We start from the raw sequence: 13,992 nt of genomic DNA, 5'->3' as shown, positions 1-13,992 counted from the left end.
ACCAAAGTATTTTACAGAGTCAGACGTAATAACTCCTAGTTTTTAGTTTTCACGCTGATAGAATATTCAATCAAACCTGCCGGGTGTATAAAGCAGAAGCCGCCAATATCCTGTAGCTGGAAAAACTTCAGAGGAAAATTGTTTTCCCACCTGCAGCAGAACAATATATTCATTTCTGTGAGAGAAGACAAAATTGTGTTTCTTCCCCTGAATCTTGCAGCTTGGAAGCTATGCTTGATTTATAGTTTGGTCTCAACAAATTCCCAGTTTGATGTGAAGAACTTAAACCACCCTCCTTATGTTACTGTCACTATGAGATCCGCACAAATAAAGCCGATAATATGTTATATCGCCTGTTCCTGCTTCTTTCAGTTAAGGGAATGTTCACACAGAGTTTCTTTTATGTTGATTTCAAAAGCAAAAGGTAAAGTCCTCCAAGGTGAAAACAACGAGAGGAAGTAAAATGTAGCAATACTGTATAGGCCAACCTGCCATGAGGCTTCTAAGAAAAGAGGAGACCTCTAGAGTCCAAGAAGAGATGGCCAGTGTACGCAATGTCATAGGATGGAGCAATGATTATGTTAGAGTAATCTTATAGTTAGCTTGGCTTAGTCTAGCAGTAGTGACTCCATTTTAGATTATATGTTACCTTCATATGAACTTTTATACTCTTAGTAGATGAGCATAACAAGTCGTTGTTCCATAGCCTAGTACACACATTTTATTCTCAGACATCTATCACTTTTATACAGAGTTAGAGGATGTGTGGTAATGGATCTAGGAAGAGGGAGTATAGCTTGTGGTTAAAGACAATTGTGGAAGAGGTCAGTTCCGGAAATACCCTCATTCTGCATCCCTTTTTCTCAGAGTTTGTATGAAATCATATCCATAAGTATATCATAAGCCAGGATTATGCCATTATTATGATGAATTGGTTTATTGTATCTGAATGCTATAAAATAAACGGTCTGTGGGCGGAACTTGGCAGAGCTCTGTCCGGACACACAGAAGTATAACTTGTGTATCTGTCTGTAATGTCTGACTGTGCACTCTACCTGGTCGGTCCTGGGGTAAGATACCTGACAACTCTAACAATTACATAGGGGCAATAGTCTGTAAAGTGGAGATGAGCAATACTCTCATTGGTCCAAAGAACTCATTTACATTTTAACAAAAATAGCGATACCTCATCAACAGAGACAGTGATTCACAAAGGGAAAACACCATTTGATTCGAGTCACCCTAACCTATCTATCTGCAGGGCTGGGGTGATATGCTGGGTCTGGTGACAGTAACCTATCTATCTGCAGGGCTGGGGTGATATGCCGGTTCTGGTGAGAGTAACCTATCTATCTGCAGGGCTGGGGTGATATGCTGGTTCTGGTGACACTAACCTATCTATCTGCAGGGCTGGGGTGATATGCTGGGTCTGGTGACACTAACCTATCTATCTGCAGGGCTGGGGTGATATGCTGGTTCTGGTGACACTAACCTATCTATCTGCAGGGCTGGGGTGATATGCTGGTTCTGGTGACACTAACCTATCTATCTGCAGGGCTGGGGTGATATGCTGGTTCTGGAAACACTAACCTATCTATCTGCAGGGCTGGGGTGATATGCTGGTTCTGGAAACACTAACCTATCTATCTGCAGGGCTGGGGTGATATGCTGGTTCTGGTGACACTAACCTATCTATCTGCAGGGCTGGGGTGATATGCTGGTTCTGGTGACACTAACCTATCTATCTGCAGGGCTGGGGTGATATGCCGGTTCTGGTGAGAGTAACCTATCTATCTGCAGGGCTGGGGTGATATGCTGGGTCTGGTGACACTAACCTATCTATCTGCAGGACTGGGGTGATATGCTGGTTCTGGTGACACTAACCTATCTATCTGCAGGGCTGGGGTGATATACTGGTTCTGGAAACAATAACCTATCTATCTGCAGGGCTGGGGTGATATGCTGGTTCTGTTGACACTAACCTCTCTATCTGCAGGGCTGGGGTGATATGCTGGTTCTGGTGACACTAACCTATCTATCTGCAGGGCTGGGGTGATATGCTGGGTCTGGTGACACTAACCTATCTATCTGCAGGACTGGGGTGATATCCTGGTTCTGGTGACACTAACCTATCTATCTGCAGGGCTGGGGTGATATGCTGGGTCTGGTGACCCTAACCTATCTATCTGCATGGCTGGGTGATATGCTGGGTCTGGTGACTGTAACCTATCTATCTGCAGGGCTGGGGTGATATGCTGGTTCTGGTGACACTAACCTATCTGCAGGGCTGGGGTGATATGGTGGTTCTGGTAACACTAACCTATCTATCTGCAGGCTGGGGTGATATGCTGGGTCTGGTGACACTAACCTATCTATCTGCAGGGCTGGGGTGATATGCTGGTTCTGGTGACACTAACCTATCTATCTGCAGGACTGGGGTGATATGTTGGGTCTGGTGACAGTAACCTATCTATCTGCAGGACTGGGGTGATATGCTGGGTCTGGTGACAGTAACCTATCTATCTGTAGGGCTGGGGTGATATGCTGGTTCTGGTGACACTAACCTATCTATCTGCAGGGCTGGGGTGATATGCTGGGTCTGGTGACACTAACCTATCTATCTGCAGGGCTGGGGTGATATGCTGGTTCTGGTGACACTAACCTATCTATCTGCAGGGCTGGGGTGATATGCTGGTTCTGGTGACACTAACCTATCTATCTCCAGGACTGGGGTGATATGCTGGTTCTGGTGACACTAACCTATCTGCAGGGCTGGGGTGATATGGTGGTTCTGGTAACACTAACCTATCTATCTGCAGGCTGGGGTGATATGCTGGGTCTGGTGACACTAACCTATCTGCAGGGCTGGGGTGATATGCTGGTTCTGGTGACAGTAACCTATCTATCTGCAGGGCTGGGGTGATATGCTGGTTCTGGTGACAGTAACCTATCTATCTGCAGGGCTGGGGTGATATGCTGGTTCTGGTGACACTAACCTATCTGCAGGGCTGGGGTGATATGCTGGTTCTGGTGACAGACTCAATTTATGATTAAGGCCACACATTGCATAAATTCAGCTTTTTTTTTTTTTTTACCATTGACACATTGCAGAAAAAAATGCTGCATAAAAGCTGCATTTTTATTGCATTTTTGAAAGACCCAGCTTGTCAATTTTACCTGTGCAAACACAAGAGATGAAAAATCGCAGAATTTTTTTTTCCTTTATATTTCTGTACCGCTTTTTAGTTGCAGATCACTAAATGTAGTCTTAGCTTAAGGCTGACGCCCCACATTGCGGAAACGCAGCTTTTTTGTTGCAGATTTAGCTGAAGTTTTTTGAGCCAAAGCCAGGAGTGGATTGAGCAGAGGGTAGAAGTATAAGAACTTCCTATATATTTCTTATTCCTTTTGTAGCTATACTTGGTTTTGGCTTAAAAAAACTGCAGCAAAATCTGAAACTAAAAAAGCTGCATTTTCGCAACGTGGGGCCTTAGCCTAAGGGTGAGTTCACAGAGAGTTTTGGTCAGGATTTTGAGGCCGTATCTGTCTCAAAATTCTGACTAAAAAGGCAGCTCCCATTGGAATCAATGGGAGACGCTCAGAAGCTAGGTTCCTCTTCTTCAGGCTGTTTCGCCTTGTGATTCGGCCTGAAGACACTCCCTCCTCCGGACTAGGCCCATTCATTGGGTTTCCAGGTGTGTCAGACCCCCATCAATCACACAGTGATGAATTATCCTAAGGATAGTTTATCAATACATGAGCCTTGAAAATCCCCTTTAGCCTAGGTCTCAACATTGCAGAAACGCTGCTTATTTTGCTGCAGATTTTGTTGCGCTTTTCTGAGCTAAACCTAGTAGTGGCTACAAAAGGAAAGGGAAATATCTAGGGATCTCTTATGCTTTTCTCCTCTGCTCAACCCAATCCTGGCTTTCATTCTGCAACAAAATAAGGGTCCATTCAGATCACGTTTTTTACATCAGAATGCAAAAAACGGATTTAAAAAATTGCAAACAGGGCTATTCATTTCCATGGACATCAATGTTAAAAAAAATAACTGATCCGTTGTTATCCATTTTTTGACAGACACAAAAACATAGTATACTTTTGAGTCCCTCCCAAAAAACGGACAGCAACGGATCTATTTTTTTTTTTTTTTTTTTACATTGATGTCCATGGATATTTGCATAGTTTGTGTCCATTTTTTTCCAATCCATGAACCCTGAGCCTCGTTTCCGCAACGTAGGGCCTTAGCCTCAGTCATCTTGGGTTAATGAAACAACTGGTATAAGACAACAAACACATCTATCGTCACTTATCTGATCCCACACCACTGCAATGATCTATGTGATCCCACAGCACTGCAATGATCTATGTGTTCACACACCACTGCAATGATCTATGTGATCCCACACCACTGCAATGATCTATGTGATCCCACACCACTGCAATGATCTATGTGATCCCACACCACTGCAATGATCTATGTGATCCCACACCACTGCAATGATCTATGTGATCCCACACCACTGCAATGATCTTGCTACAATTATCTCCAGTCTTGGTGCAATTGGTACAACTACATGAATCTGGCAGCCACTCACTGGACCCAGCGGCCTTGCGCTCTATACCACTAAGGGTTGGTTGACCTCTGTGTTGGTATTCCATTCGGGAGAGTCCGCATGACGACCCTCCCGAATGGAATAGCAAACGCATTTGCAAGCAGTGTGCAGTGAAGGCACACATATCCCATAGACTATAATGGGGTCCATGTGCTTGCCGCCAGATCCTCTGCACAGAACATGCGGACAGGAAAGTAGTTCACAATCTACTTTACCTTCAGCATGATTCGTGCAGGCAGCGCACAGAAAGCACACGGACTCCATTATAGTCTATGGGGTCCATGTGCTTTCCCTGCACACTGCTTGCAAATCTGGACTGCCCCGAACAGAATACCTAACGCAGACATGGGTCAGTTCAGGTAGTTTTTTTCTTATTTCTGTATACCTCTTTAACTGCAAAAAAACATTCTAAAGCAAAACAACAACAAAACTCAACCGCTCAGACTTTTCCCCACTGTCACTTTTCAGGCGTATACAAACATTACTGCATCAAATTAAATTAAATTGTATTCTTTCACCTCTCAGTGCACACAGCAGGGTTTTGGCCCTATGCACATAGGTAACATTTCCATTTTCAGTGGAGATGCGAATTAATTTAAAATGTAGATTGCGCGAACACAATGGAATAAATATAACATTTTGACAAATGAGTGAATTGTAAATTAGAACATTTCAGAATTAATGTTATTTGTTTCACTGTACAAATCGAAAGTGAATTCATGTTCATCTAGTGTATCATTATAATCTCATCTAATTCACTTACCATGAAAAATAGGGCAACTGTTACTCCAGTCTCATTGCAATTCTCAACAAAGTTACAGTAACTGCAACACATTTAGAGTTTACTTTTTTGGGGAAAAGCTATGCAAATTATTATACATGGGAGAAGGAGGACGAATTGCTGTATGTAAGGTTTCTAAAGCGAATCGCCATCTCTTATGTCCGAAATTCTGCACTTACAGAATTCTTAATATAGTTTAATAGTTTTTTTTTTGTTTTTTTTTTCTGAAACAGAACTCCAAAAACCTATACACCTATACATAAATCCAACTTTTCACAGCTGAGAGCCGAGTGTGCAGCAGGGTTCACATCTCCGGTGTAGACGAGCTGAGCGCATGGCCAGCACTGCTACATCTCAACATAGGAATGCATTGAACAGTGTTGATTGGCCGAATGCCATACTGAGTACAGCATTCGGCCAATCGATGCTGGTTCTGCCGGAGGAGGCTGAGTTTAAGATCAGTCCACAGCAATCTCCATTCTGGTCCGATCTTAGACTCCGCCTCCTCACAGAAGAGCCTCCGGCAGAACCAGCGTTGATTGGCCGAATGCTGTACTCTGTATGGCATTCGGCCAATCAACGCTAGTCAATGCATTCCTATGGGAAAAAGTCAGCTCCCGCATATCGCAAGCTGACAGGGATCCTGACCAGATATAACCCCAAAGAGCTGGGTGAGTAACATTTTCACCTAAATAAAGGTCATTCCTAGCTAACCCTGCCTGTACATCTATCCCGGTCTAGTTCACAGTCTTATATGAACCGAATGTTAAATCCACCATTCGTATAAATTGGAGGTCACCTGACTTAGCCAGCCAATTACTTTTTCCAATTTTTTTTTCCGATGCCTCCGTTGTCGTAGTTCCTGTCCCACCTCCCCTGCACAGTTATTGGTGCAAAAAACGCAGGGAAGGTGGGAGGGGATACTAATTTTTACTGCGTTTGCCTCGTATCGAATACCTCGAACGGCCTGATATTCAATCGAACAGTGTTCGCTCATCTCTAGTCAATACTAAGCCTTGTTTCTAAGCTCCCTCTAGTGGCAGCTAAAGGTAGCCATGACTATATGTCTATGTACAGATGTCTATCCAGGGATCATAACCAGGGTCGGACTGGCCCGCCGGAGCACCGCCTGACTATTAATTTTATCTAAATGCACTTGTCAGGGGCCCGATCGGGATCTTCAGGGGCCCGATCGGGATCCTGACCGTGCCAAAATGGGCCCCTGTACCAATCGCTGGGAGTGTGTCTCTGCTCCCTGCACTGCACACTGCCGTCACTAGCAGGAGCTGTGCTGCCCCTCCCCCACACAGATCGGAGTGTGCAGGGGGACGTCTGCAGGCTGCTGTAAACAGAGCTTTCACCACAGCCAGACAGGACAGACAGGACACAGCCAAATGTAAGTACATTTTTTGGGTAAAATATGTATATTTAATGTGTGTATATTTGTGTAAAGTGTCTGATATACTGTGTGAGTCCTGTATATTTGTAGATAGGTGTGTGTGTATGTACAGTGATACCTCGGTTCTCGAGCGCCTTGACTTTCGACCAAATCGGTATTCGAACAGGAAATTCGAGAAAATTTTGTCTTGGAATCCGAACAAATATTTGGAACTCGAACAGCCGAACGTCCGAGATTAGCCGAGTTGAGCCGAATGGCGTTCATTCGGCCCAGCGCCTTGCCTGCGTCATCATTGTGAGTCATTGTTACCCTCTGTTTTTATTGAAGAGGACTTCCCATCAGAACAATAACCATCCCCCTTCCCGCCTCCCTCCACTTTCATTCCCTCCTGCCATAAAGGTTGGTACAGGTACAGTAAATGAAACACAATTTACTGTACTGTACAGTACATTTTATTTTTTTTTGTTTTAATAAATACACTTTTATTTCTTATTTCTTGTTGAGACTCATGTTTTTCTACATATTATATACAAATTAGGCCAGTAAATAGGCATTTTCTGGTTCTTGGAACGAATTAATCCAGTTTCCATTATTTCCTATGGGTTTTTTTGTTTCGGTTCTCGAACAATTTGGTTCTCGACCGACCTCCCGGAACGAATTATGTTCGAGAACCGAGGTATCACTGTATATGAATGTATGTGTGTAAATGTATGTTATATGTATTAGGCCTGGTTCACATCTTCCCTTTTCGGGAAGTCCACTGTGGGGAATAATACTGTGTGCAGGGGCCACTATGGGGCATAATACTGTGTGCAGGGGCCACTCTGGGGTAAAATACTGTGTGCAGGGGCCACTATGGGGTATAATACTGTGTGCAGGGGCCACTATGGGGTATAATACTGTGTGCAGGGGCCACTATGGGGAATACTACTGTGTGCAGGGGCCACTATGGGGAATACTACTGTGTGCAGGGGCCACTGTGGGGTATAATACTGTGTGCAGGGGTCACTATGGGGAATACTACTGTGTGCAGGGGCCACTATGGGGTATAATACTGTGTGCAGGGGCCACTATGGGGGATAATACTGTGTGCAGGGGCCACTATGGGGGATAATACTGTGTGCAGGGGCCACTATGGGGGATAATACTGTGTGCAGGGGCCACTATGGGGGATAATACTGTGTGCAGGGGCCACTATGGGGCATAATACTGTGTGCAGGGGCCACTATGGGGTATAATACTGTGTACAGAGGCCACTATGGGGTATAATACTGTGTGCAGGGGCCACTATGGGGGATAATACTGTGTGCAGGGGCCACTATGGGGCATAATACTGTGTGCAGGGGGCACTATGGGGTATAATACTGTGTGCAGGGGCCACTATGGGGTATAATACTGTGTGCAGGGGCCACTATGGGGCATAATACTGTGTGCAGGGGCCACTATGGGGTATAATACTGTGTACAGAGGCCACTATGGGGTATAATACTGTGTGCAGGGGCCACTATGGGGGATAATACTGTGTGCAGGGGCCACTATGGGGCATAATACTGTGTGCAGGGGCCACTATGGGGTATAATACTGTGTACAGAGGCCACTATGGGGTATAATACTGTGTGCAGGGGCCACTATGGGGGATAATACTGTGTGCAGGGGCCACTATGGGGGATAATACTGTGTGCAGGGGCCACTGTGGGGTATAATACTGTGTGCAGGGGTCACTATGGGGTATAATACTGTGTTCAGGGGCCACTATGGGACATAATACTGTATGCAGGAGACACTATGGGGTATAATACTGTGTGCAGGGGCCACTATGGGGCATAATACTGTGTGCAGGGGCCACTATGGGGCATAATACTGTGTACAGAGGCCACTGAGGGACATAATACTGTGTACAGGGGCCACTATGGAGCATAATACTGTGTGCAGGGGCCACTATGGGGCATAATACTGTGTACAGAGGCCACTATGGGGCATAATACTGTGTGCAGGGGCCACTATGGGGCATAATACTGTGTACAGAGGCCACTGAGGGACATAATACTGTGTACAGGGGCCACTATGGAGCATAATACTGTGTGCAGGGGCCACTATGGGGCATAATACTGTGTACAGAGGCCACTATGGGGCATAATACTGTGTGCAGGGGCCAGTATGGGGCATAATACTGTGTACAGAGGCCACTATGGGGCATAATACTGTGTGCAGGGGCCACTATGGGGGATAATACTGTGTACAGAGGCCACTATGGGGCATAATACTGTGTGCAGGGGCCACTATGGGGGATAATACTGTGTGCAGGGGCCAATAAGGATTAGGCCCTACTGAGCAAAACACAGCTAACACTAGGTTCACACCAGCGTCTGGTCTCCATTATGAGGTTTCCATCTTCTGCATGTAGAAGACGGAAACCTATCGGTTCGAGTCTGGCCGTGAGCGCCGGTGAGTGTTTTATGCTCTCTGCGGCAAAACCGTTTTTTTTTTAAACCAGACACAAAGTCCTGCATGTCCGACTCTGTGTCTGGTTAAAAAAAAAAAAACGTTTCGCCGCGGTGAGCACAAAACGCTCACAGGAGCTTACGGACGCACACTTTTCAAACCCATTCATTTGAATGGGTTTGAAAAATGCCTGCAGGGCGGAGACCCCGGGCGCAGATGTGAATGAGCCCTTAAAAACACTTTCTATTTTGTTAAGCAGACTGCCGATCGGAGTGTGCAGGGGGAAGTCTGCCTGTCTCAGTGTCTCCCAGTCCGGTCCAGTCCGGCATGTAACTAGCAGCAGAATTGAAGGACCAGAGCACTGGGAACAGATGAGTGCGGTTTTTTTTTTATGTGTACTTTGTTTTTCACCTCCCAGGACTATTTATAAACAAAAATAAATAAATTATGCTGGAAAACCTCTTTAAAGTGTGGGGCATTTTGGAGGAAAATTAAAGGGGTTGTCCAGGCATAATTTTCTATGGTTTATCGTCAGAATAGGCTATAAATGCCTGATCTGTAGGGGGCCGACACCCAGCCCTCAGACCGATCAGCTGTATGAAGCCACTTCTGGTACCAGTCCTGTACACAATACGGAGCCTGAAGCAGAAAGCTCTGTCCACTGTATATCAGCCGGCACCTTCTCTGCATCTCGCCACTTATTGAAGTCAGTGGGAGCTGAGCTGCAGTGAATCTGCCACACAACTATACAGTGGATGAAGCTTTCTGCTCCCAGTCCTGTGTCGTGTACAAAACGAGCGCGGAAACGGAAACCTCTGTGGAGTTTCTGCAAAAAGCGCTGCAGGAAAAACTGATGTGTCGGCACCGGGGGTTTTCCCACAGTGTTTTTTTGCTGTGGGACACTGTGTTAGGCCTTATCCTTATAGTGTGGTCTGCAGTATGTTGAGATGGTAAAGAGGAGCTCTCACTTTCTGGGGCAGGTGCGGTTTAATACACTGCTAGAGAGCTGACAGTGTGATGATTTCAGTGCACTTTCAGCTTTCCCATTCTGTGCCCCCGGTGAGGAGCTATCAGTCCGTAGCTCTTCACTGTCAGAAAGGCGTTTCTGACAGTCAGTCCCTTCCTCACAGCAGCGCCTATAGCCCTGTACTGTGAGAGCGCTATAGGCGCTCAGCGTCATCGCTGGCTGGTAAGCAACGACCCCTCTCACAGTACAGCGCTATAGACGCTACCGTAAGGAAGGGCGTTCCTGACTGACTGTCATAACGCACTTCTGACGATGAAGATCTACGGTACCGGCACAGAACTTGAAAGCCAATAGTGCGCTGAATTCAGGGCACTCTTGGCTTTCTAGCGGTGTATTAAACCTCATGTGCCCCAGATGGTGAAAGGTCTTCTTTAAGGATTAGGCACAACAGCGAGATGCAGCTAAAAAACATTGTGGGAAAAAATTGCAGTGAATCTCAATATATTTTTTTCCACAGTGTTTTTCATTGAGCTTTTGTCCCCAGCACTCCGTTGTCCCCGCCTGTGTCTGTTAGATACAGGCTGTCCAGAAATGAGACCTAATTGGTTTCAGTCGTCCCATGAGGTGCAGGACTCCCAGCATGGAGGCACCGGTGCGAGACTGAATGGACACTGGCAGCGGACAACGGAGCAACAGGAACAGGTGAAGGCGCTTTTTATTTCTTATTTTACACCTCCCTCCCAGCACATGGGTCGCTCCAATTCCTGGACAAATCTTTAAACGGTTTATCCATCTTTGTAATATTGATGGTCTGTCCTTGGGATAGACCATCAATATTACATCTGTGATGACACAACAGCCTGGACCTCTGCAGATCAGCTGTTCCAGGACAGCGCAGTTATAGGTAATGCTAACATTTCTAGGAGCCACGCTGTTCACTTTCCATACAGTATGTGGCAATAAGTTTAGGTAGTGCAGTGTTGCACATCGTATGGCGGGAGAGCAGCATGGCTCCTGATATGTTATTACCTTCAACCGCCCTGTCTTGGTATTGCTGGTTTGCAGGGATCCTGATGGTGGGCCCCTAGAAATAATTCCACTGGTGGGCCCTAGACACCCCAGTCCGACACTGATCATAACAGAAAGTGCTTTATCAGAAAAAGGGTGCTCTGATAACCACAGAGGTTCCTGTATACCTTCAATGCTTGTTGAGCACTATTTCTTCCAACCTCCAATATACATACAGAGTATATACAGAATTTTACAGAAGTTTAATATCACGTCAATGAATTACATGAAAGATACATAGTAAATATACTCACACTTCTGTATTTGACAACATAATTTAAAATGGGGGCGCCCCCATCATCCTGCTTTGTTATGCTGAGCTTAAAGCTTTTGCCTGCACCCGGCTGTCCATGAATAGATGGAGGGCTCGGCTCACCTGAAAAAAATACACAAAAACATCCAGTGATAAAATATTACATTAGTGATAACTTCATGGTCAACATCATCTAATAGACACATTGGGCAAGTTATTATTACGGAAACAGGCGTCACAAGGGCTTCAAGTCATTGACTCCACCTCTGCAGATAGCGCTCTATAGACTGCACAGCCATGGTGGTTGGAGAGGCCAGAACTATATTGGACTCCATTGGTACTGCCATCCAAAGGTGCGTGGGCCTTATTACTGGTGTGTATATCTATGCACATTAACCTCAATAACATTGTGATTTCACTGCTTTCAGATATTGCAGGTTTTTATACTCTGCCCATGCTGGAGTGGAGTTCCTCCTTTTTTGCACTTTGTTCCCTGGGACTTCTTCTCCATAACATTTCAAGTTTCTTACTACTGTATTAGCAGAAGCTGCCATACCAGGCACAACCCATGGACCAGAGTGGTGCTGTTTCTAGAAAACAATTGTTTTATCTAATTTTATGGAGCCCCATGAAACTGAAAATAATATCTGTTGTTCAGGTAGATTTTTAGATAAAGGGTTTTAATATAATATATTAATGTCCTGTCCAATCCTGATCACTCAATCTACTTACCTGCACAGAACCGCTGCTGCTCCCCGGAGCTCTGGGCCGTTCTCTCCTCTCCACTCTCTCTTCGCACGCCGGCAGAGCAATATGCGCGCCCCTGCCTCCCTAGGCTAGTGTTATTGCTGGGAGTAGGCGGGGCTTTTTTGTGGCTTAGGAGAGTGTGGGTGGGTACAGGGAGGGGAGACGTGAGTGATGCATTCACGTTTCCCCACCCTGTACCTGCCCACACTCTCCTAAGCCACAACAAGCCCCACCTTCTCCCAACATCAGTCACACTAGCCTGGGAGGCGGGAGGCAAGCACAGTGCTCTGCCGGCGTGCGAAGAAAGAGGAGAGAACAACGGCCCGGAGCTCAGGGGAGCGGCATACACATCGGGAGAGGAAGCAACAACAGTTCTGCGCAGGTAAGTGGGGGGGACTAAGTATCTGGCAGATTTCTTAATCACTACACAGCGTGGAGACTTCAATTTTTGGACTCAACGCTGTGTAGTGAACAGGATCGTTTTTAAAATCCAATCTTTGATCATTAAAAAAAAATCCCATTGACTTACATTAGGATGAAATGGAAAATGATCGGAAATCGGATTTTAAAATCACTGTAGTAAATTGCAGCACTATATATATATATATATATATATATATATATATATATAGTAAGAGCTGTGCATGGAATTGCAGCTCAGCCCCATTATCTTGAATGGGACCGAGTTCCTGCTGTTTCATATACTGAATGGGACATCACTGGAACACAGAAGAGACTGCAGCTTCAAAAGCTGATCGGCTGCGCTCACAGGTGTCAGAGTGTCACATGTTGATGTTAAGGATCTATAAGTCCTGGAAACTTTCTTGAAGGACTCCGATTTCTAACTACACAAATTCAATACCATATCTATCGTCTATCATGTCATGCTTGCAAATCTCTTCAAAGGCTGCAATTCACAACTCAACCACTGGGTGACCACACACAGAAAGATCGAAACATATAACGTAAACATGTGACAAAGTACCGCAGCAAAACCATGTTCTTTTTTAAATCCGATCATCTTGTGTCACACATCATGCTGAGCCAAGAGTAAAGATAAGGAAGGACATCTCTTTATAGGATGCTTACAATCAGACAGATGACGAAAACCACAGTGTACGCCGATGACCGCAAGGTTAAACTGTTAAATGTTACATTTATGCAAAAACAATTCCCAAATGACTTTTAATACAATTTTCTTCCAGCACCGCCGCAGAAGTCAAGGTCATGTTCCGCTTCTTAATGCTATAATTTAATGGATCCAATTATTGCAAAAAGGTGTTTAGTTTTGTGTTCAATTTGTTTGAATTATTGGCTCCATTGTAAGTGTCCAAAAAGCTTTATGTTAAGCAATGGCATCTAGGTGAGCGTGCTGTGTACTGCAGCAGACGGACTGTAATTATCCGCACCGTCTTAAATTACAAAGTGACCAGCTGGCACAAAAACCTAAAAAGCCGCTCTTTAGTTTTTCTTATTATCAGCAGTTTTAAACAATTCCACTTACACAGTGTACTATAGGCTTCGAAGAAATCAAGCTACTTTATTATACAAAACTTTCCTTTGGGTTGACGTCTCGTGGGTGAAAAAAAGATCACTGTGTCCATTTTCCATTGACATGTACTGTATGTTCCAATGGAAATCTACAATTCTATCTATTAATTCATCTATGTATCTTCAAATATTGCAATTTTTTACGTCCTAGTTAACAGTGAGCTG

At 45.0% G+C, this 13,992-nt stretch overlaps 1 protein-coding gene across 3 annotated transcripts in view; it reads right to left on the bottom strand.

The window, feature by feature from the left end:
- Positions 1-13,992, bottom strand: part of NCAM2 (neural cell adhesion molecule 2) — a 393,282-nt gene that overhangs the window by 63,787 nt on the left and 315,503 nt on the right. For all 3 annotated transcript variants that reach the window (XM_075263468.1, XM_075263470.1, XM_075263471.1), the window contains exon 14: positions 11,531-11,652. In XM_075263468.1, the coding sequence (XP_075119569.1) occupies positions 11,531-11,652 (122 nt within the window). The remainder of the gene's footprint in view (positions 1-11,530; positions 11,653-13,992) is intronic.

Source organism: Leptodactylus fuscus, chromosome 2 (genome assembly GCF_031893055.1).
Source record: "Leptodactylus fuscus isolate aLepFus1 chromosome 2, aLepFus1.hap2, whole genome shotgun sequence".
Taxonomy (NCBI): domain Eukaryota; kingdom Metazoa; phylum Chordata; class Amphibia; order Anura; family Leptodactylidae; genus Leptodactylus; species Leptodactylus fuscus.
Note: the sequence above shows the minus strand (reverse complement) of the source record. Positions and strands in the feature narration are given on the sequence as shown.